Source organism: Coregonus clupeaformis, chromosome 21, assembly GCF_020615455.1.
Source record: "Coregonus clupeaformis isolate EN_2021a chromosome 21, ASM2061545v1, whole genome shotgun sequence".
Taxonomy (NCBI): Eukaryota; Metazoa; Chordata; class Actinopteri; order Salmoniformes; family Salmonidae; genus Coregonus; species Coregonus clupeaformis.
In genome coordinates this window covers 47100475-47124131 of record NC_059212.1, presented here as the reverse complement: position 1 = coordinate 47124131, position 23657 = coordinate 47100475, and the positions used below count along the sequence as shown (strand labels likewise).

Sequence of the window (23657 nt, the reverse complement as noted above, 5' to 3'; positions counted from 1 at the left end):
CTATCAGTTCTATCAGTTCTATCAGTTCTATCAGTTCTATCAGTTCTATCAGTTCTATCAGTTCTATCAGTTCTATTAAACCCTACAGTTCTATCAGTTCTATCAGTTCTATCAGTTCTATCAGTTCTATTAAATCCTACAGTTCTATCAGTTCTATCAAACCCTACAGTTCTATCAGTTCTATCAGTTCTATCAGTTCTATCAGTTCTATCAGTTCTATCAGTTCTATCAGTTCTATCAGTTCTATCAAACCCTACAGTTCTATCAGTTCTATCAAACCCTACAGTTCTATCAGTTCTATCAGTTCTATCAGTTCTATCAGTTCTATCAGTTCTATCAGTTCTATCAGTTCTATCAAACCCTACAGTTCTATCAGTTCTATCAGTTCTATTAAACCCTACAGTTCTATCAGTTCTATCAGTTCTATCAAACCCTACAGTTCTATCAGTTCTATCAGTTCTATCAGTTCTATCAAACCCTACAGTTCTATCAGTTCTATCAGTTCTATTAAACCCTACAGTTCTATCAGTTCTATCAGTTCTATCAGTTCTATCAGTTCTATCAGTTCTATCAGTTCTATCAGTTCTATCAGTTCTATCAGTTCTATTAAACCCTACAGTTCTATCAGTTCTATCAGTTCTATCAAACCCTACAGTTCTATCAGTTCTATCAGTTCTATTAAACCCTACAGTTCTATCAGTTCTATCAGTTCTATCAGTTCTATCAGTTCTATCAGTTCTATCAGTTCTATCAGTTCTATTAAACCCTACAGTTCTATCAGTTCTATCAGTTCTATCAGTTCTATCAGTTCTATCAAACCCTACAGTTCTATCAGTTCTATCAGTTCTATCAGTTCTATCAGTTCTATTAAACCCTACAGTTCTATCAGTTCTATCAGTTCTATCAGTTCTATCAGTTCTATCAGTTCTATCAAACCCTACAGTTCTATCAGTTCTATCAGTTCTATCAGTTCTATCAGTTCTATCAGTTCTATTAAACCCTACAGTTCTATCAGTTCTATCAGTTCTATCAGTTCTATCAGTTCTATCAGTTCTATCAGTTCTATCAGTTCTATCAGTTCTATCAGTCCCTATCAGTTCTATCAGTTCTATCAGTTCTATTAAACCTACAGTTCTATCAGTTCTTCATCAGTTCTATCAAACCCTACAGTTCTATCGGTTCTATCAGTTCTATCAGTTCTATCAGTTCTATTAAACCCTACAGTTCTATCAGTTCTATCAGGTCTATTAAACCCTACAGTTCTATCAGTTCTATCAGTTCTATTAAACCCTACAGTTCTATCAAACCCTACAGTTCTATCAGTTCTATCAGTTCTATCAGTTCTATCAGTTCTATCAGCCCTACAGTTCTATCAGTTCTATCAGTTCTATCAAAGCCCTACAGTTCTATCAGTTCTTCAAACCCTACAGTTCTATCAGTTCTATCAGTTCTATCAGTTCTATCAGTTCTATCAGTTCTATCAGTTCTATCAGTTCTATCACACCCTACAGCTCTATCAGTTCTATCAGTTCTATTAAACCCTACAGTTCTATCAGTTCTATCAGTTCTATCAGTTCTATCAGTTCTATCAGTTCTATCAGTTCTATCAGTTCTATCAGTTCTATCAGTTCTATCAAACCCTACAGTTCTATCAGTTCTATCAGTTCTATCAGTTCTATCAGTTCTATTAAACCCTACAGCTCTATCAGTTTTATCAAAACCCACAGTTCTATCAGTTCTATCAGTTCTATCAGTTCTATCAGTTCTATCAGTTCTATCACACCCTACAGTTCTATCAGTTCTATCAAACCCTACAGTTCTATCAGTTTTATCAAAACCCACAGTTCTATCAGTTCTATCAGTTCTATCAGTTCTATCAGTTCTATCAGTTCTATCAGTTCTATCAGTTCTATCAAACCCTACAGTTCTATCAGTTCTATCAGTTCTATCAAACCCTACAGTTCTATCAGTTCTATCAGTTCTATCAAACCCTACAGTTCTATCAGTTCTATCAGTTCTATCAGTTCTATCAAACCCTACAGTTCTATCAGTTCTATCAGTTCTATTAAACCCTACAGTTCTATCAGTTCTATCAGTTCTATCAGTTCTATCAGTTCTATCAGTTCTATCAGTTCTATCAGTTCTATCAGTTCTATTAACCCTACAGTTCTATCAGTTCTATCAGTTCTATCAGTTCTATCAGTTCTATCAGTTCTATCAGTTCTATTAAACCCTACAGTTCTATCAGTTCTATCAGTTCTATCAGTTCTATCAGTTCTATCAAACCCTACAGTTCTATCAGTTCTATCAGTTCTATTAAACCCTACAGTTCTATCAGTTCTATCAGTTCTATCAGTTCTATCAGTTCTATCAAACCCTACAGTTCTATCAGTTCTATCAGTTCTATCAGTTCTATCAGTTCTATCAGTTCTATCAGTTCTATCGGTTCTATTAAACCCTACAGTTCTATCAGTTCTATCAGTTCTATTAAACCCCACAGTTCTATCAGTTCTATCAGTTCTATCAGTTCTATCAGTTCTATTAAACCCTACAGTTCTATCAGTTCTATCAGTTCTATCAGTTCTATCAGTTCTATTAAACCCTACAGTTCTACCAGTTCTATCAGTTCTATCAGTTCTATCAGTTCTATCAAACCCTACAGTTCTATCAGTTCTATCAGTTTCTATAAGTTCTATCAGTTCTATTAAACCCTACAGTTCTATCAGTTCTATCAGTTCTATCAGTTCTATCAGTTCTATCAGTTTCTATCAGTTCTATCAGTTCTATCAGTTCTATCAAACCCTACAGTTCTATCGGTTCTATTAAACCCTACAGTTCTATCAGTTCTATTAAACCCTACAGTTCTATCAGTTCTATCAGTTCTATCAGTTCTATCAGTTCTATTAAACCCTACAGTTCTATCAGTTCTATCAGTTCTATCAGTTCTATCAGTTCTATCAGTTCTATCAGTTCTATCAGTTCTATTAAACCCTACAGTTCTATCAGTTCTATCAGTTCTATCAGTTCTATCAGTTCTATCAGTTCTATCAGTTCTATCAGCTCTATTAAACCCTACAGTTCTATCAGTTCTATCAGTTCTATCAGTTCTATCAGTTCTATCAGTTCTATCAGTTCTATCAGTTCTATCAAACCCTACAGTTCTATCAGTTCTATCAAACCCTACAGTTCTATCAGTTCTATCAGTTCTATCAGTTCTATTAAACCCTAAAGTTCTATCAGTTCTATCAGTTCTATCAGTTCTATCAGTTCTATCAGTTCTATCAGTTCTATCAGTTCTATCAGTTCTATCAAACCCTCTGCATCAGTTCTATCAGTTCTATCAAACCCTACAGTTCTATCAGTTCTATCAGTTCTATTAAACCCTACAGTTCTATCAAACCCTACAGTTCTATCAGTTCTATCAGTTCTATCAGTTCTATTAAACCCTACAGTTCTATCAGTTCTATCAGGTCTATTAAACCCTACAGTTCTATCAGTTCTATCAGTTCTATTAAACCCTACAGTTCTATCAAACCCTACAGTTCTATCAGTTCTATCAGTTCTATCAGTTCTATCAGTTCTATTAAACCCTACAGTTCTATCAGTTCTATCAGTGCTATCAAACCCTACAGTTCTATCAGTTTTATCAAAACCCACAGTTCTATAAGTTCTATCAGTTCTATCAGTTCTATCAGTTCTATCAGTTCTATCAGTTCTATCAGTTCTATCAAACCCTACAGCTCTATCAGTTCTATCAGTTCTATTAAACCCTACAGTTCTATCAGTTCTATCAGTGCTATCAGTTCTTTCAGTTCTATCAGTTCTATCAGTTCTATCAGTTCTATCAGTTCTATCAGTTCTATCAAACCCTACAGTTCTATCAGTTCTATCAGTTCTATCAGTTCTATCAGTTCTATTAAACCCTACAGCTCTATCAGTTCTATCAGTTCTATTAAACCCTACAGTTCTATCAGTTCTATCAGTTCTATCAGTTCTATCAGTTCTATCAGTTCTATTAAACCCTACAGTTCTATCAGTTCTATCAGTTCTATTAAACCCTACAGTTCTATCAGTTCTATCAGTGCTATCAAACCCTACAGTTCTATCAGTTCTATCAGTTCTATTAAACCCTACAGTTCTATCAGTTCTATCAGTGCTATCAAACCCTACAGTTCTATCAGTTTTATCAAAACCCACAGTTCTATCAGTTCTATAAGTTCTATCAGTTCTATCAGTTCTATCAGTTCTATCAGTTCTATCACACCCTACAGCTCTATCAGTTCTATCAGTTCTATCAAACCCTACAGTTCTATCAGTTTTATCAAAACCCACAGTTCTATCAGTTCTATCAGTTCTATCAGTTCTATCAGTTCTATCAGTTCTATCACACCCTACAGTTCTATCAGTTCTATCAAACCCTACAGTTCTATCAGTTTTATCAAAACCCACAGTTCTATCAGTTCTATCAGTTCTATCAGTTCTATCAGTTCTATCAGTTCTATCAGTTCTATCAGTTCTATCAAACCCTACAGTTCTATCAGTTCTATCAGTTCTATCAAACCCTACAGTTCTATCAGTTCTATCAGTTCTATCAAACCCTACAGTTCTATCAGTTCTATCAGTTCTATCAGTTCTATCAAACCCTACAGTTCTATCAGTTCTATCAGTTCTATTAAACCCTACAGTTCTATCAGTTCTATCAGTTCTATCAGTTCTATCAGTTCTATCAGTTCTATCAGTTCTATCAGTTCTATCAGTTCTATCAGTTCTATTAAACCCTACAGTTCTATCAGTTCTATCAGTTCTATCAGTTCTATCAGTTCTATCAGTTCTATCAGTTCTATTAAACCCTACAGTTCTATCAGTTCTATCAGTTCTATCAGTTCTATCAGTTCTATCAAACCCTACAGTTCTATCAGTTCTATCAGGTCTATTAAACCCTACAGTTCTATCAGTTCTATCAGTTCTATCAGTTCTATCAGTTCTATCAAACCCTACAGTTCTATCTGTTCTATCAGTTCTATCAGTTCTATCAGTTCTATCAGTTCTATCAGTTCTATTAGTTCTATTAAACCCTACAGTTCTATCAGTTCTATCAGTTCTATTAAACCCAACAGTTCTATCAGTTCTATCAGTTCTATCAGTTCTATCAGTTCTATTAAACCCTACAGTTCTATCAGTTCTATCAGTTCTATCAGTTCTATCAGTTCTATTAAACCCTACAGTTCTACCAGTTCTATCAGTTCTATCAGTTCTATCAGTTCTATCAAACCCTACAGTTCTATCAGTTCTATCAGTTCTATAAGTTCTATCAGTTCTATTAAACCCTACAGTTCTATCAGTTCTATCAGTTCTATCAGTTCTATCAGTTCTATCATTTCTATCAGTTCTATCAGTTTTATCAGTTCTATCAAACCCTACAGTTCTATCGGTTCTATTAAACCCTACAGTTCTATCAGTTCTATTAAACCCTACAGTTCTATCAGTTCTATCAGTTCTATCAGTTCTATCAGTTCTATTAAACCCTACAGTTCTATCAGTTCTATCAGTTCTATCAGTTCTATCAGTTCTATCAGTTCTATCAGTTCTATCAGTTCTATCAGTTCTATTAAACCCTACAGTTCTATCAGTTCTATCAGTTCTATCAGTTCTATCAGTTCTATCAGTTCTATCAGTTCTATCAGTTCTATTAAACCCTACAGTTCTATCAGTTCTATCAGTTCTATCAGTTCTATCAGTTCTATCAGTTCTATCAGTTCTATCAGTTCTATCAAACCCTACAGTTCTATCAGTTCTATCAAACCCTACAGTTCTATCAGTTCTATCAGTTCTATCAGTTCTATTAAACCCTACAGTTCTATCAGTTCTATCAGTTCTATCAGTTCTATCAGTTCTATCAGTTCTATCAGTTCTATCAGTTCTATCAAACCCTACAGTTCTATCAGTTCTATCAGGTCTATTAAACCCTACAGTTCTATCAGTTCTATCAGTTCTATTAAACCCTACAGTTCTATCAAACCCTACAGTTCTATCAGTTCTATCAGTTCTATCAGTTCTATCAGTTCTATTAAACCCTACAGTTCTATCAGTTCTATCAGGTCTATTAAACCCTACAGTTCTATCAGTTCTATCAGTTCTATTAAACCCTACAGTTCTATCAAACCCTACAGTTCTATCAGTTCTATCAGTTCTATCAGTTCTATCAGTTCTATTAAACCCTACAGTTCTATCAGTTCTATCAGTGCTATCAAACCCTACAGTTCTATCAGTTTTATCAAAACCCACAGTTCTATAAGTTCTATCAGTTCTATCAGTTCTATCAGTTCTATCAGTTCTATCAGTTCTATCAGTTCTATCACACCCTACAGCTCTATCAGTTCTATCAGTTCTATTAAACCCTACAGTTCTATCAGTTCTATCAGTGCTATCAGTTCTTTCAGTTCTATCAGTTCTATCAGTTCTATCAGTTCTATCAGTTCTATCAGTTCTATCAAACCCTACAGTTCTATCAGTTCTATCAGTTCTATCAGTTCTATCAGTTCTATTAAACCCTACAGCTCTATCAGTTCTATCAGTTCTATTAAACCCTACAGTTCTATCAGTTCTATCAGTTCTATCAGTTCTATCAGTTCTATCAGTTCTATTAAACCCTACAGTTCTATCAGTTCTATCAGTTCTATTAAACCCTACAGTTCTATCAGTTCTATCAGTTCTATCAAACCCTACAGTTCTATCAGTTCTATCAGTTCTATTAAACCCTACAGTTCTATCAGTTCTATCAGTGCTATCAAACCCTACAGTTCTATCAGTTTTATCAAAACCCACAGTTCTATCAGTTCTATAAGTTCTATCAGTTCTATCAGTTCTATCAGTTCTATCAGTTCTATCACACCCTACAGCTCTATCAGTTCTATCAGTTCTATCAAACCCTACAGTTCTATCAGTTTTATCAAAACCCACAGTTCTATCAGTTCTATCAGTTCTATCAGTTCTATCAGTTCTATCAGTTCTATCAGTTCTATCACACCCTACAGTTCTATCAGTTCTATCAAACCCTACAGTTCTATCAGTTTTATCAAAACCCACAGTTCTATCAGTTCTATCAGTTCTATCAGTTCTATCAGTTCTATCAGTTCTATCAGTTCTATCAAACCCTACAGTTCTATCAGTTCTATCAGTTCTATCAAACCCTACAGTTCTATCAGTTCTATCAGTTCTATCAAACCCTACAGTTCTATCAGTTCTATCAGTTCTATCAGTTCTATCAAACCCTACAGTTCTATCAGTTCTATCAGTTCTATTAAACCCTACAGTTCTATCAGTTCTATCAGTTCTATCAGTTCTATCAGTTCTATCAGTTCTATCAGTTCTATCAGTTCTATCAGTTCTATTAAACCCTACAGTTCTATCAGTTCTATCAGTTCTATCAGTTCTATCAGTTCTATCAGTTCTATCAGTTCTATTAAACCCTACAGTTCTATCAGTTCTATCAGTTCTATCAGTTCTATCAGTTCTATCAAACCCTACAGTTCTATCAGTTCTATCAGGTCTATTAAACCCTACAGTTCTATCAGTTCTATCAGTTCTATCAGTTCTATCAGTTCTATCAAACCCTACAGTTCTATCTGTTCTATCAGTTCTATCAGTTCTATCAGTTCTATCAGTTCTATCAGTTCTATTAGTTCTATTAAACCCTACAGTTCTATCAGTTCTATCAGTTCTATTAAACCCAACAGTTCTATCAGTTCTATCAGTTCTATCAGTTCTATCAGTTCTATTAAACCCTACAGTTCTATCAGTTCTATCAGTTCTATCAGTTCTATCAGTTCTATTAAACCCTACAGTTCTACCAGTTCTATCAGTTCTATCAGTTCTATCAGTTCTATCAAACCCTACAGTTCTATCAGTTCTATCATTTCTATAAGTTCTATCAGTTCTATTAAACCCTACAGTTCTATCAGTTCTATCAGTTCTATCAGTTCTATCAGTTCTATCATTTCTATCAGTTCTATCAGTTTTATCAGTTCTATCAAACCCTACAGTTCTATCGGTTCTATTAAACCCTACAGTTCTATCAGTTCTATTAAACCCTACAGTTCTATCAGTTCTATCAGTTCTATCAGTTCTATCAGTTCTATTAAACCCTACAGTTCTATCAGTTCTATCAGTTCTATCAGTTCTATCAGTTCTATCAGTTCTATCAGTTCTATCAGTTCTATCAGTTCTATTAAACCCTACAGTTCTATCAGTTCTATCAGTTCTATCAGTTCTATCAGTTCTATCAGTTCTATCAGTTCTATCAGTTCTATTAAACCCTACAGTTCTATCAGTTCTATCAGTTCTATCAGTTCTATCAGTTCTATCAGTTCTATCAGTTCTATCAGTTCTATCAAACCCCTACAGTTCTATCAGTTCTATCAAACCCTACAGTTCTATCAGTTCTATCAGTTCTATCAGTTCTATTAAACCCTACGGTTCTATCAGTTCTATCAGTTCTATCAGTTCTATCAGTTCTATCAGTTCTATCAGTTCTATCAGTTCTATCAAACCCTACAGTTCTATCAGTTCTATCAGGTCTATTAAACCCTACAGTTCTATCAGTTCTATCAGTTCTATTAAACCCTACAGTTCTATCAAACCCTACAGTTCTATCAGTTCTATCAGTTCTATCAGTTCTATCAGTTCTATTAAACCCTACAGTTCTATCAGTTCTATCAGGTCTATTAAACCCTACAGTTCTATCAGTTCTATCAGTTCTATCAGTTCTATCAGTTCTATTAGTTCTATTAAACCCTACAGTTCTATCAGTTCTATCAGTTCTATTAAACCCAACAGTTCTATCAGTTCTATCAGTTCTATCAGTTCTATCAGTTCTATTAAACCCTACAGTTCTATCAGTTCTATCAGTTCTATCAGTTCTATCAGTTCTATTAAACCCTACAGTTCTACCAGTTCTATCAGTTCTATCAGTTCTATCAGTTCTATCAAACCCTACAGTTCTATCAGTTCTATCATTTCTATAAGTTCTATCAGTTCTATTAAACCCCTACAGTTCTATCAGTTCTATCAGTTCTATCAGTTCTATCAGTTCTATCATTTCTATCAGTTCTATCAGTTCTATCAGTTCTATCAAACCCTACAGTTCTATCGGTTCTATTAAACCCTACAGTTCTATCAGTTCTATTAAACCCTACAGTTCTATCAGTTCTATCAGTTCTATCAGTTCTATCAGTTCTATTAAACCCTACAGTTCTGTCATCAGTTCTATCAGTTCTATCAGTTCTATCAGTTCTATCAGTTCTATCAGTTCTATCAGTTCTATTAAACCCTACAGTTCTATCAGTTCTATCAGTTCTATCAGTTCTATCAGTTCTATCAGTTCTATCAGTTCTATCAGTTCTATTAAACCCTACAGTTCTATCAGTTCTATCAGTTCTATCAGTTCTATCAGTTCTATCAGTTCTATCAGTTCTATCAAACCCTACAGTTCTATCAGTTCTATCAAACCCTACAGTTCTATCAGTTCTATCAGTTCTATCAGTTCTATTAAACCCTACAGTTCTATCAGTTCTATCAGTTCTATCAGTTCTATCAGTTCTATCAGTTCTATCAGTTCTATCAGTTCTATCAGTTCTATCAAACCCTACAGTTCTATCAGTTCTATCAGGTCTATTAAACCCTACAGTTCTATCAGTTCTATCAGTTCTATTAAACCCTACAGTTCTATCAAACCCTACAGTTCTATCAGTTCTATCAGTTCTATCAGTTCTATCAGTTCTATTAAACCCTACAGTTCTATCAGTTCTATCAGGTCTATTAAACCCTACAGTTCTATCAGTTCTATCAGTTCTATTAAACCCTACAGTTCTATCAAACCCTACAGTTCTATCAGTTCTATCAGTTCTATCAGTTCTATCAGTTATATTAAACCCTACAGTTCTATCAAACCCTACAGTTCTATCAGTTCTATCAGTTCTATCAGTTCTATCAGTTCTATCAGTTCTATCAGTTCTATCAGTTCTATCAGTTATATTAAACCCTACAGTTCTATCAGTTCTATCAGTTATATCAGTTCTATCAGTTCTATCAGTTCTATCAGTTCTATCAGTTCTATCAGTTCTATCAGTTCTATCAGTTCTATCAAACCCTACAGTTCTATCAGTTCTATCAGTTCTATCAGTTCTATCAGTTCTATCAGTTCTATCAAACCCTACAGTTCTATCAGTTCTATCAAACCCTACAGTTTTATCAGTTCTATCAGTTCTATCAAACCCTACAGTTCTATCAGTTCTATCAGTTCTATCAAACCCTACAGTTCTATCAGTTCTATCAGTTCTATTAAATCCTACAGTTCTATCAAACCCTACAGTTCTATCAGTTCTATCAGTTCTATCAGTTCTATCAGTTCTATCAGTTCTATTAAACCCTACAGTTCTATCAGTTCTATCAAACCCTACAGTTCTATCAGTTCTATCAGTTCTATCAGTTCTATCAGTTCTATCAAACCCTACAGTTCTATCAGTTCTATCAGTTCTACCAGTTCTATCAGTTCTATTAAAACCTACAGTTCTATCAGTTCTATCAGTGCTATCAAACCCTACAGTTCTATCAGTTTTATCAAAACCCACAGTTCTATCAGTTCTATAAGTTCTATCAGTTCTATCAGTTCTATCAGTTCTATTAAACCCTACAGTTCTATAAGTTCTATCAGTTTTATCAAACCCTACAGTTCTATCAGTTCTATCAGTTCTATAAGTTATATCAAACCCTACAGTTCTATCAGTTCTATCCATTCTATCAGTTCTATCAAACTCTACAGTTCTATCAGTTATATCAGTTATATTAAACCCTACAGTTCTGTCAGTTCTACCAGTTCTATCAGTTCTATCAAACCCTACAGTTCTATCAGTTTTATCAGTTCTATCAGTTCTATCAGTTCTCTCAGTTCTATCAGTTCTATCAGTTCTATCAAACCCTACAGTTCTATCAGTTCTATCAAACCCTACAGTTCTATTTGTTCTATCAGTTCTATCAGTTCTATGAGTTCTATTAAACCCTACAGTTCTATCAGTTCTATCCATTCTATCAGTTCTATCAAACCATACCGTTCTATCAGTTCTATCAGTTCTATCAGTTCTATCAGTTCTATCAAACCCTACAGTTCTATCAGTTCTATCAAACCCTACAGTTCTATTTGTTCTATCAGTTCTATCAGTTCTATCAGTTCTATCAAACCCTACAGTTCTATCAGTTCTATCAAACCCTACAGTTCTATCAGTTCTATCAAACCCTACAGTTCTATCAGTTCTATCAGTTCTATTAAACCCTACAGTTCTATCAGTTCTATCAGTTCTATCAGGTCTATCAGTTCTATCAGTTCTATCAAACCCTACAGTTCTATTTGTTCTATCAGTTCTATCAGTTCTATCAGTTCTATCAAACCCTACAGTTCTATCAGCTCTATCAAACCCTACAGTTCTATCATTTTTTTAAAGTTTTTTTAAAAGTTACTTTTTCACCCTTTTCTTTCCAATTTTGTGATATCCAATTTGTAGTTACAGTCTTGTCCCGTCGCTGCAACTCCCGTACGGACTTGAGAGAGGCGAAGGTCGAGAGCCATGAGTCCTCCGAAACATGACCCTGCTCGCTTAACCCGGAAGCCAGCCGCACCAATGTGTCGGAGGAAACCCCGTACAGCTGGCGACCGAAGTCAGCGCGCATGCACCCGGCACGCCACAAGGAGTCACTAGAGCGCGATGGGACAAGGACATTCCGGCCGGCCAAACCCTCCCCTAACCAGGACAACGCTAGGCCAATTGTGCGCCTCCAAATGGATGTCCCGGTCGCGGCCGGCTGCGACACAGCCTGGGATCGTACCCGGGCTATCAGTTCTATCAGTGCCCGCTTCACACCAAGACAGTCGTGAAGAGGGCACCTATTCCCCCTAAGGAGACTGAAAATATATGGCATGAGTCCTCAGATCCTCAAACAGTTCTACAGCTGCACCATCGAGAGCATCCTGACTGGTTGCATCACCGCCTGGTATGGCAACTGCTTGGACTCCGACCGCAAGGTGCTACAAAGGGTAGTGTGTACAGCCCAGTACATCACTGGGGCCAAGCTTCCTGCCATCCAGGACCTCTATACCAGGCGGTGTCAGAGGAAGGCCCTACAAATTGCCAAAGACTCCAGCCACCCTAGTCGTAGACTGTTCTCTCTGCTACCGCACGGTAAGCGGTACCGGAACGCCAAGTGTAGGTCCAAAAGGCTTCTTAACAGCTTCTACCCCGAAGCCATAAGACTGCTGAACAGTTAATCAAATGGCTACCCAGACTATTTGCATTGACCCTCTTTTTTACTCTGCTGCTACTCGCTGTTTATTATCTATGCATAGTCACTTTACCCGTACCTACATGTACAGTTGAAGTCGGAAGTTTACATACACCTTAGCCAAATACATTTAAACTCAGTTTTTCACAATTCCTGACATTTAATCCTAGTAAAAATTCCCTGTCTTAGGTCAGTTAGGATCACCACTTTATTTTAAGAATGTGAAATGTCAGATTAATAGTAGAGAGAATGATTTATTTCAGCTTTTATTTCTGTCATCACATTCCCAGTGGGTCAGAAGTTTACATACACTCAATTAGTATTTGGTAGCATTACCTTTAAATTGTTTAACTTGGGTCAAACGTTTCGGGTAGCCTTCCACAAGCTTCCCACAATAAGTTGGGTGAATTTTGGCCCATTCCTCCTGACAGAGCTGGTGTAACTGAGTCAGGTTTGTAGGCCTCCTTTCTCGCACACGCTTTTCCAGTTCTGCCCACACATTTTCTATAGGATTGAGGTCAGGGCTTTGTGATGGCCACTTCAATACCTTGACTTTGTTGTCCTTAAGCCATTTTGCCACAACTTTGGAGTTATGCTTGGGGTCATTGTCCATTTGGAAGACCATTTGCGACCAAGCTTTAACTTCCTGACTGATGTCTTGAGATGTTGCTTCAATATATCCACATAATTTTCCTTCCTCATGATGCCATCTATTTTGTGAAGTGCACCAGTCCCTCCTGCAGCAAAGCACCCCCACAGCATGATGCTGCCACCCCCGTGCTTCACGGTTGGGATGGTGTTCTTCGGCTTGCAAGCGGCCCCCTTTTTCCTCCAAACATAACGATGGTCATTATTGCCAAACCATTCTATTTTTGTTTCATCAGACCAGAGGACATTTCTCCAAAAAGTATGATCTTTGTCCCCATGTGCAGTTGCAAACTGTAGTCTGGCTTTTTTATGGCGGTTTTAGAGCAGTGGCTTCTACCTTGCTGAGCGGCCTTTCAGGTTATGTCGATATAGGACGTGTTTTACTGTGGATATATATACTTTTGTTTCCTCCAGCATCTTCACAAGGTCCTTTGCTGTTGTTCTGGGATTGATTTGCACTTTTCGCACCAAAGTACGTTAATCTCTAGGAGACAGAACGCGTCTCCTTCCTGAGCAGTATGACGGCTGCGTGGTCCCATGGTGTTTATACTTGCGTACTATTGTTTGTACAGATGAACGTGGTACCTTCAGGCGTTTGGAAATTGCTCCCAAGGATGAACCAGACTTGTGGAGGTCTACAATTATTCTTCTGAGGTCTTGGCTGATTTCTTTTGATTTTCCCATGATGTCAAGCAAAGAGGCACTGTGTTTGAAGGTAGGCCTTGAAATACATCCACAGGTACACCTCCAATTGACTCAAATGATGTTAATTAGCCTATCAGAAGCTTCTAAAGCCATGACATCATTTTTTGGAATTTTCCAAGCTGTTTAAAGGCACAGTCAACTTAGTGTATGTAAACTTCTGACCCACTGGAATTATGATACAGTGAATTCTAAGTGAAATTATCTGTCTGTAAACAGTTGTTGGAAAAATTATTTGTGTCATGCACAAAGAAGATGTCCTAACCGACTTGCCAAAACTATAGTTTGTTAAAAATAAATGTGTGGAGTGGTTGAAAAACAAGTTGTAATGACTCCAACCTAAATGTATGTAAACATTCGACTTCAACTGTACATATTACCACAATTACCTTGACCAACCTGTACCCCAGCACACTGACTTGGTACCGGTACCCCCTGTATATAGCCTCGTTATTACCTGGATTATCCTGTAGCCCCGCACACTGACTCGGTACCGGTACCCCCTGTATATAGCCTGCATATTGACTCAGTACCGGTACCCCCTGTATAGAGCCTGCATATTCACTCGGTACCGGTACCCCCTGTATATTGACTCGGTACCGGTACCCCCTGTATATTCACTCGGTACCGGTACCCCCTGTATATAGCTGTACATAGCCTGTATATTGACTCTGTACCAGTACCCCCTGTATATAGCCTCGTTATTACCTTGACCAACCTGTGCCCCCGCACACTGATTCGGTACCGGTACCCCCTGTATATAGCCTCGTTATTACCTGGATTATCCTGTAGCCCCCGACTGACTGACTCGGCACTGCCCCCTGTATATAGCCTGCATATTGACTCAGTACAGGTACCCCCTGTATAGAGCCTGCATATTCACTCGGTACCGGTACCCCCTGTATATTGACTCGGTACTGCAATCCCTGTATATTCACTGTACCGGTACCCCTGTATATTGACTGCGGTATCTCCCCTGTATATAGCTGTATATAGCCTCTATATTGACTCGGTACCGGTACCCCCTGTATATAGCTGTATATAGCCTGTATATTGACTCTGTACCAGTACCCCCTGTATATAGCAGTATATAGCTGTATATTGACTCGGTACCGGTACCTCCTGTATATAGCTGTATACTGACTCGGTACCGGTACCCCCTGCATATTGACTCGGTACCGGTACCCACTGTATATAGCCTGTATACTGACTCGGTACCGGTACCTCCTGTATATAGCTGCATACTGACTCGGTACCGGTACCCCCTGCATATTGACTCGGAACCGGTACGCCCTGTATATAGCCTGTACATTGACTCGGTGCCGGTACCTCCTGTATATAGCTGTATATTGACTCGGTACCGGTACCCCTGTATATAGCTGTACATAGCCTGTATATTGACTCGGTACCGGTACCCCCTGCCTATTGACTCGGTACCGGTACCTCCTGTATATAGCTGTATATTGACTCGGTACCGGTACCCCCTGTATATAGCTGTATATAGCCTTTATATTGACTCCGTACCAGTACCCCCTGCATATTGACTCGGTACCGGTACCCCCTGTATATAGCTGTATATAGCCTGTATATTGACTCGTTACCGGTACCCCCTGTATATAGCCTGTATATTGACTCTGTACCGGTACCCCTGTATATAGCCTGTATATTGACTCTGTACCGGTACCCCCTGTATATAGCCTGTATATTGACTTTCGGCACGGTACCTCCTGTATATAGCTGTATATTGACTCGCACCGGTACCCCTGTATATAGCTGTATATAGCCTTTATATTGACTCCGCATCGTACCCACTGCATATTGACTCAGTACCGGTACCCCTGTATATAGCTGTATATAGCCTGTATATTGACTCGCTACGGTACCCGCTGTATATAGCCTGTATATTGACTCTGTACCGGTACCCCCTGTATATAGCTGTATATAGCCTGTATATTGACTCTGTACGGTCCCCCTGTATATAGCTGTATATAGCCTGTATATTGACTCTGTCCGGTCCCCCTGTATATAGCTGTATATAGCCTGTATATTGACTCTGTACTGTACCCTGTATATAGCTGTATATAGCCTGTATATTGACTCTGTACCGGTCCCCCTGTATATAGCCTGTATATTGACTCTGTACCGGTCCCCCTGTATATAGCTGTATATAGCCTGTATATTGACTCTGTACGGTCCCCCCTGTATATAGCTGTATATAGCCTGTATATTGACTCTGTACGGTCCCCTGTATATAGCCTGTATATTGACTCTGTACCCGGTCCCCCCTGTATATAGCTGTATATAGCCTGTATATTGACTCTGTACCGGTACCCTGTATATAGCCTGTATATTGACTCTGTACCGGTCCCCCTGTATATAGCCTGTATATTGACTCTGTATCGGTCCCCCCTGTATATAGCTGTATATAGCCTGTATATTGACTCTGTACCGGTCCCCCTGTATATAGCTGTATATAGCCTGTATATATTGACTCTGTACCGGTACCCCCTGTATAAGCCTGTATATTGACTCTGTACCGGTACCCCTGTATATAGCCTGTATATTGACTCTGTACCGGTACCGCCTGTATATAGCCTGTATAGTTGACTGCACGCGGTACCTCCTGTATATAGCTGTATATTGACTCGCACTGGTACCCCTGTATATAGCTGTATATAGCCTTTATATTGACTCGCACCGGTACCCACTGCATATTGACTCGTACCGTACCCCCTGTATATAGCTGTATATAGCCTGTATATTGACTCGTTACCGGTACCCGCTGTATATAGCCTGTATATTGACTCTGTACCGGTACCCCCTGTATATAGCTGTATATAGCCTGTATATTGACTCTGTACCGGTCCCCCCTGTATATAGCTGTATATAGCCTGTATATTGACTCTGTACCGGTCCCCCCTGTATATAGCTGTATATAGCCTGTATATTGACTCTGTAACGGTACCCCTGTATATAGCTGTATATAGCCTGTATATTGACTCTGTACCGGTCCCCCCTGTATATAGCCTGTATATTGACTCTGTACCGGTCCCCCCTGTATATAGCTGTATATAGCCTGTATATTGACTCTGTACCGGTCCCCCCTGTATATAGCTGTATATAGCCTGTATATTGACTCTGTACCGGTCCCCCCTGTATATAGCCTGTATATTGACTCTGTACCGGTCCCCCTGTATATAGCTGTATATAGCCTGTATATTGACTCTGTACCGGTCCCCTGTATATAGCTGTATATAGCCTGTATATTGACTCTGTACCGTACCCCTGTATATAGCCTGTATATTGACTCTGTACCGGTCCCCCCTGTATATAGCCTGTATATTGACTCTGTATCGGTCCCCCCTGTATATAGCTGTATATAGCCTGTATATTGACTCTGTACCGGTCCCCCCTGTATATAGCTGTATATAGCCTGTATATATTGACTCTGTACCGGTACCCCCTGTATATAGCCTGTATATTGACTCTGTACCGGTACCCCCTGTATATAGCCTGTATATTGACTCGGTACCGGTACCTCCTGTATATAGCTGTATATTGACTCGGTACCGGTACCCCCTGTATATAGCTGTATATAGCCTTTATATTGACTCCGTACCGGTACCCACTGCATATTGACTCGGTACCGGTACCCCCTGTATATAGCTGTATATAGCCTGTATATTGACTCGTTACCGGTACCCGCTGTATATAGCCTGTATATTGACTCTGTACCGGTACCCCCTGTATATAGCCTGTATTTTGACTTGGTACCGGTACCTCCTGTACATAGCTGTATATAGCCTGTATATTGACTTTGTACCGGTCCCCCCTGTATATAGCCTGTATATAGCCTGTATATTGACTCTGTACCGGTCCCCCCTGTATATAGCCTGTATATTGACTCTGTACCGGTACCCCCTGTATATAGCTGTATATAGCCTGTATATTGACTCTGTAACGGTCCACCCTGTATATAGCTGTATATAGCCTGTATATTGACTCTGTACCGGTCCCCCCTGTATATAGCTGTATATAGCCTGTATATTGACTCTGTACCGGTCCCCCTGTATATAGCCTGTATATTGACTCGGTACCGGTACCCCTGTATATAGCTGTATATAGCCTGTATATTGACTCTGTACCGGTCCCCCTGTATATAGCTGTATATAGCCTGTATATTGACTCTGTACCGGTACCTCCTGTATATAGCTGTATATAGCCTGTATATTGACTCTGTACCGGTACCCCTGTATATAGCCTGTATATTGACTCTGTACCGGTACCCCCTGTATATAGCCTGTATATTGACTCTGTACCGGTCCCCCTGTATATAGCTGTATATAGCCTGTATATTGACTCTGTCCCGGTCCCCCTGTATATAGCCTGTATATAGCCTGTATATTGACTCTGTACCGGTCCCCCTGTATATAGCTGTATATAGCCTGTATATTGACTCTGTCCGTCCCCCTGTATATAGCTGTATATAGCCTGTATATTGACTCTGTACCGGTCTCCCCTGTATATAGCCTGTATATTGACTCGGTACCAGTACCCCCTGTATATAGCCTGTATATTGACTCTGTACCAGTACCCCCTGTATATAGCCTGTATATTGACTCTGTATTTTTTTACTTTAGTATATTTAGTAAATATTTTCTTAACTCTTATTTTTCTTAAAACTGCATTGTTGGTTAAGGGCTTGTAAGTAAGCATTTCGGCACATGTGACAAATACAATTTGATTTTCATTTGAAAGCCTTCCCAGAAGAGTGGATGCTGTCATAGCAGCAAAGGGGGGGGACCATCTCCATATTAATGCCCATGATTTTAGAATGAGATGTTCGACGAGCAGGTGTCCACATACTTTTGATCATTTAGTGTGTGTCTATATCTAAAGTATATGACGCTGTAGATATATTCTGGTCCATACTTCAGCCCTTTCATCCTGACCGCTCAGGGCCCCTAGCAACAGACAGCCTCCTTTCCCTTAGATTATTACATGGAGGGTCACGTACAGCTATGCATCTTTATATATAGGGTCCTTAATATGAAATACGTAAAATCTAATACCCCGTCTGTCACTAGGAGACGCATTACCATTGTGACTGAAGAGGATGACTTGATGACAGATCAAACGCTATTAAACTATAATTAAATTCTGCACATTCAGCAAATCTGTCTTCAAGGACCGTATGGTTAATATCCTAGCAGGAAATATGAGCCGTTGCGTTGGTTGCTGCATGGGGAAATGCATGGAATGCCCCATGTTGTATCCTATAGGTTAGATCCCAAATGGTACCCTATTCACTACATAGTGCACTACCAGTGCTCATAGGGCTCTGGTCAAAAGTAGTGCACTATGTAGGGAATAGGGGTACCATTTGGGATGCAGGATATTCTCACCCTTCACTTATGAGACAATACAAATAACTAAACCTATTCAACTTCCTGTGATATTATTATATCATTATATTATTATGTAATACTGCCAGGGTGGCATATGCAACATTATTGCATTCTGTCTTTCTCCAAACCAGCGTGTAATATTGCTGTTGATATGGAGCATATGGAGACTGGGTCTGGGGTTTCATCCGTTCAGTGCAGATGAGTCCGAGGGTTGGCTGTTTTAAATAACGGCCTGTCCATCTGAGAGAGAGGGCAGCTAGCCGTCTGGTCTCTGGCAGGTAGCTTAGTGGTTAAGAGGGTTGTGCCAGTAACCGAAAGGTCGCTGGTTCTAATCCCTGAGCCAACTAGGTGAAAAATCTGTCGGTGTGCCCTTGAGCAAGGCACTTAACCCTAATTGCTGTAAGTCGCTCTGGATAAGAGCATCTGCTAAATGACAAAAAATAAATAAAAAATAAATAAATGTTGCAGAGAGACTCCTAACTGGAGGAGCTAGGGAGGAGCGCAGGGGGAAATCAAGCCATATCTCCTTAGAGCACACACACAAGCACGTGAATGCACGCACGCACACACACACACACACACACACACACACAAACTCACTTAATTTGCTCACACACAGAAAACATGCACACATATTTATACTGACTCTATACACACACACAAAGACACTCACACATACAGTTGAAGTCGGAAGTTTACATACACCTTAGCCAAATACATTTAAACTCAGTTTTTCACAATTCCTGACATTTAATCCTAGTAAAAAATCCCTGTTTTAGGTCAGTTAGGATCACCACTTAATTTTAAGAATGTGAAATGTCAGAATAATAGTAGAGAGAATGATTTATTTCAGCTTTTATTTCTTTCATCACATTCCCAGTGGGTCAGAAGTTTACATACACTCATTTAGTATTTGGTAGCATTGCCATTACATTTCTTAACTTGGGTCAAACGTTTCGAGTAGCCTTCCACAAGCTTCCCACAATAAGTTGGGTGAATTTTGGCCCATTCCACCTGACAGAGCTGGTGTAACTGAGTCAGGTTTGTAGTTCTCCTTGCTCGCAAATGCTTTTTCAGTTCTGCCCAACACATTTTCTATAGGATTGAGGTCAGGGCTTTGTGATGGCCACTCCAATACCTTGATTTTGTTGTCCTTAAGCCATTTTGCTACAACTTTGGAAGTATGTTTGGGGTCATTGTCATTTTGGAAGACCCATTTGCAAGTACGATCTTTGTCCCCATGTGCAGTTGCAAACCGTAGTCTGGCTTTTTTATGGTGGTTTTGGAGCAGTGGCTTCTTCGTTGCTGATTGACCTTTCAGGTTATGTCGATATAGGACTCGTTTTACTGTGGATATAGATACTTTTGTACCTGTTTCCTCCAGCATCTTCACAAGGTCCTTTGCTGTTCTTCTGTGATTGATTTGCACTTTTCGCACCAAAGTACGTTCATCTCTAGGAGACAGAACGCGTCTCCTTCCTGAGCGGTATGACGGCTGCGTGGTCCCATGGTGTTTATACTTGCATACTATTGTTTGTACAGATGAACATGGTACCTTCAGGCGTTTGGAAATTGCTCCCAAGGATGAACCAGACTTGTGGAGGTCTACATTTGTTTTTCTGAGGTCTTGGCGGATTTATTTTGATTTTCCCATGATGTCAAGCAAAGAGGCACTGTGTTTGAAGGTAGGCCTTGAAATACATCCACAGGTACACCTCCAATTGACTCAAATGATGTTAATTAGCCTATCAGAAGCTTCTAAAGCCATGACATCATTTTCTGGAATATTCCAAGCTGTTTAAAGGCACAGTCAACTTAGTGTATGTAAACTTCTGACCCACTGGAATTGTGATACAGTGAATTATAAGTGAAATAATTTGTCTGTAAACAATTGTTGGAACAATTATTTGTGTCATGCACAAAGTAGATGTCCTAACCGACTTGCCAAAACTATAGTTTGTTAACAAGAAATTTGCGGAGTGGTTGAAAAACGAGTTTTAATGACTCCAACCTAAGTGTATGTAAACTTCCGACTTCAACTGTACAAACAGTATACAAGCTGCTGCTACTCTGTTTATCATATATCCTGATGCCTAGTCACCTTACCCCTATACATATCTATCTCCATCACTCCAGTATCCCTGCACATTGTTAATATGGTACTGGAACTGACCTTCCAGTTGAAGCTCGCATCTGCTATAAGACCATGGTGCTTGCCTACGGAGCTGTGAGGGGAACGGCACCTCCGTACCTTCAGGCTCTGATCAGTCGCTACACCCAAACGAGGGCATTGCGTTCATCCACCTCTGGCCTGCTGGCCCCCTTACCTCTGCGGAAGCACAGTTCCCGCTCAGCCCAGTCAAAACTGTTCGCTGCTCTGGCACCCCAATGGTGGAACAAGCTCCCTCATGACGCCAAGACAGCGGAGTCACTCACCACCTTCCGGAGACACTTGAAACCCCACCTCTTTAAGGAATACCGGGGATAGGATAAAGTAATCCTTCTACCCCCCAAAAAAGAATAAATATTGTAAAGTGGTTATCCCACTGGCTATAAGGTGAATGCACCAATTTGTAAGTCGCTCTGGATAAGAGCGTCTGCTAAATGACGTAAATGTAATGTAAATGTAAAATAACACAACACACAACCATTAATGTCTAAACCGCTGACAACAAAGGTGAGTACACCCTAAATGAAAATGTCCAAATTGGGACCAATTAGCCATTTTCCCTCCCCAGTGTCATTAGTGTTACAAGGTCTCAGGTGTGAATGGGGAGCAGGTGTGTTAAATTTGGTGTCATCGCTCTCACACTCCCTCATACTGGTCACTGGAAGTTCAACATGGCACCTCATGGCAAAGAACTCTCTGAGGATCTGAAAAAAAGAATTGTTGCTCTACATATAATACCTTATCCCTTAGTGTTGGGCTGGCTATAGCACCTTATCCCTCAGCTGGCTATAGCACCTTATCCCTCAGTGTTGGGCTGGCTATAGCACCTTATCACTTGGTTGGCTATAGCACCTTATCCCTCAGTGTTGGGCTAGCTATATCAACTTATCCCTCAATGTTGGGCTGGCTATAGTACCTTATCCCTCAGTGTTGGGCTGGCTATAGCGTTGGGCTGGTTATACTACCCTATCCCTCAGTGTTGGACTGGCTATGGCATCTTATCCCTCAGTGCTGGGCTGGCTATAGCACCTTATCCCTCTGCTGGCTATAGCACCTTATCCCTCAGTGTTGGGCTGGCTATAGTACCTTCTCCCTGCGTTGGGCTGGTTATACTACCCTATCCCTCAGTGTTGGACTGGCTATGGCATCTTATCCCTCAGTGCTGGGCTGGCTATAGCACCTTATCCCTCTGCTGGCTATAGCACCTTATCCCTCAGTGCTGGGCTGGCTATAGCACCTTATCCCTCTGCTGGCTATAGCACCTTATCCCTCTGCTGGCTATAGCACCTTATCCCTCAGTGCTGGGCTGGCTATAGCACCTTATCCCTCTGCTGGCTATAGCACATTATCCCTCAGTGTTGGGCTGGCTATAGTACCTTCTCCCTGTGTTGGGCTAGTTATACTACCCAATCCCTCAGTGTTGGGCTGTCTATAGCACTTATCCTTCAGCTGGCTATAGCACCTTATCACTTGGTTTGCTACAGCATCTTATCCATCAGTGTTGGGTTGGCTATAGCACCTTATCACTTGGTTGGCTATAGAACCTTATCCCTCAGTGTTGGGCTAGCTATATCAACTTATCCCTCAATGTTGGGCTGGCTATAGTACCTTATCCCTCAGTGTTGGACTGGCTATGGCATCTTATACCTCAGTGTTGGGCTGGCTATAGTACCTTCTCCCTGCGTTGGGCTGGTTATACTACCCTATCCCTCAGTGTTGGGCTGGCTATAGCGCCTTATACCTCTGTGTTGGGCTGGCTATAGTACCTTATACCTCAGCTAGCTTCCCTAGAGTTAGCTTCCCTGGTGTTAGCCTGGGGTTAGCCTGCATTAGATGTATTAAGGAAACGAGTCCCCTGGCCTAGACCTGGGAACTGACAGATGAGACAGAAATCTCCTCCAAGACTGACGAAAAGCCCACATGCTTCATATATCATTATTTTCTTATTGATTAGCACCTGTTGAACGAGTGAAACTTTTTCCATGATTGGTTTTTAGATACATAGAGACGTAGTCTACTCACAGATATTAGCAGTTCCTTTGGGGATGGGCAGGTAGGACCCGACGCTCCAGGGTCGTCCGTGGTAGTGTCTCTTACAGCGGCCGCAGTCTGGACCTGTTGTGTTGTGTTCACACTCACACCCCAGCTTCCCCTTGTCCTTGTCAAACACACAGCTGTTGGAGTGCAGGTTACACTTACACCTGAGGAGGGAGGGGAAAAAAACAACACAATCTTATTTATTTCACCTTTATTCATAGCCAGAGAAGTCATTGAACACAAATTATCTTCTATAAGAGTGACGTTCAGGTTGCACTTCCATCTGAGGAGGAAAACACCATGCAACAGACAGAATATTGGTTCTGTGGGTTGGTTCTTCAAGCCGGATTACAGTGCTTACT

General features: G+C 39.8%; 1 protein-coding gene across 2 annotated transcripts in view; it reads right to left on the bottom strand.

Moving 5' to 3' along the window:
• Nucleotides 1–23657, bottom strand: part of LOC121534666 (netrin-G1-like) — a 186285-nt gene that overhangs the window by 39408 nt on the left and 123220 nt on the right. The window contains exon 4 of one of the 2 annotated variants that reach the window (XM_045205939.1): nucleotides 23281–23459. In XM_045205939.1, coding sequence (XP_045061874.1) covers nucleotides 23281–23459 — 179 coding nt within the window. Of the gene's footprint in view, nucleotides 1–23272; nucleotides 23460–23657 lie in introns of those variants that run through there. The other variant, XM_041841247.1, reaches the window with a different exon arrangement.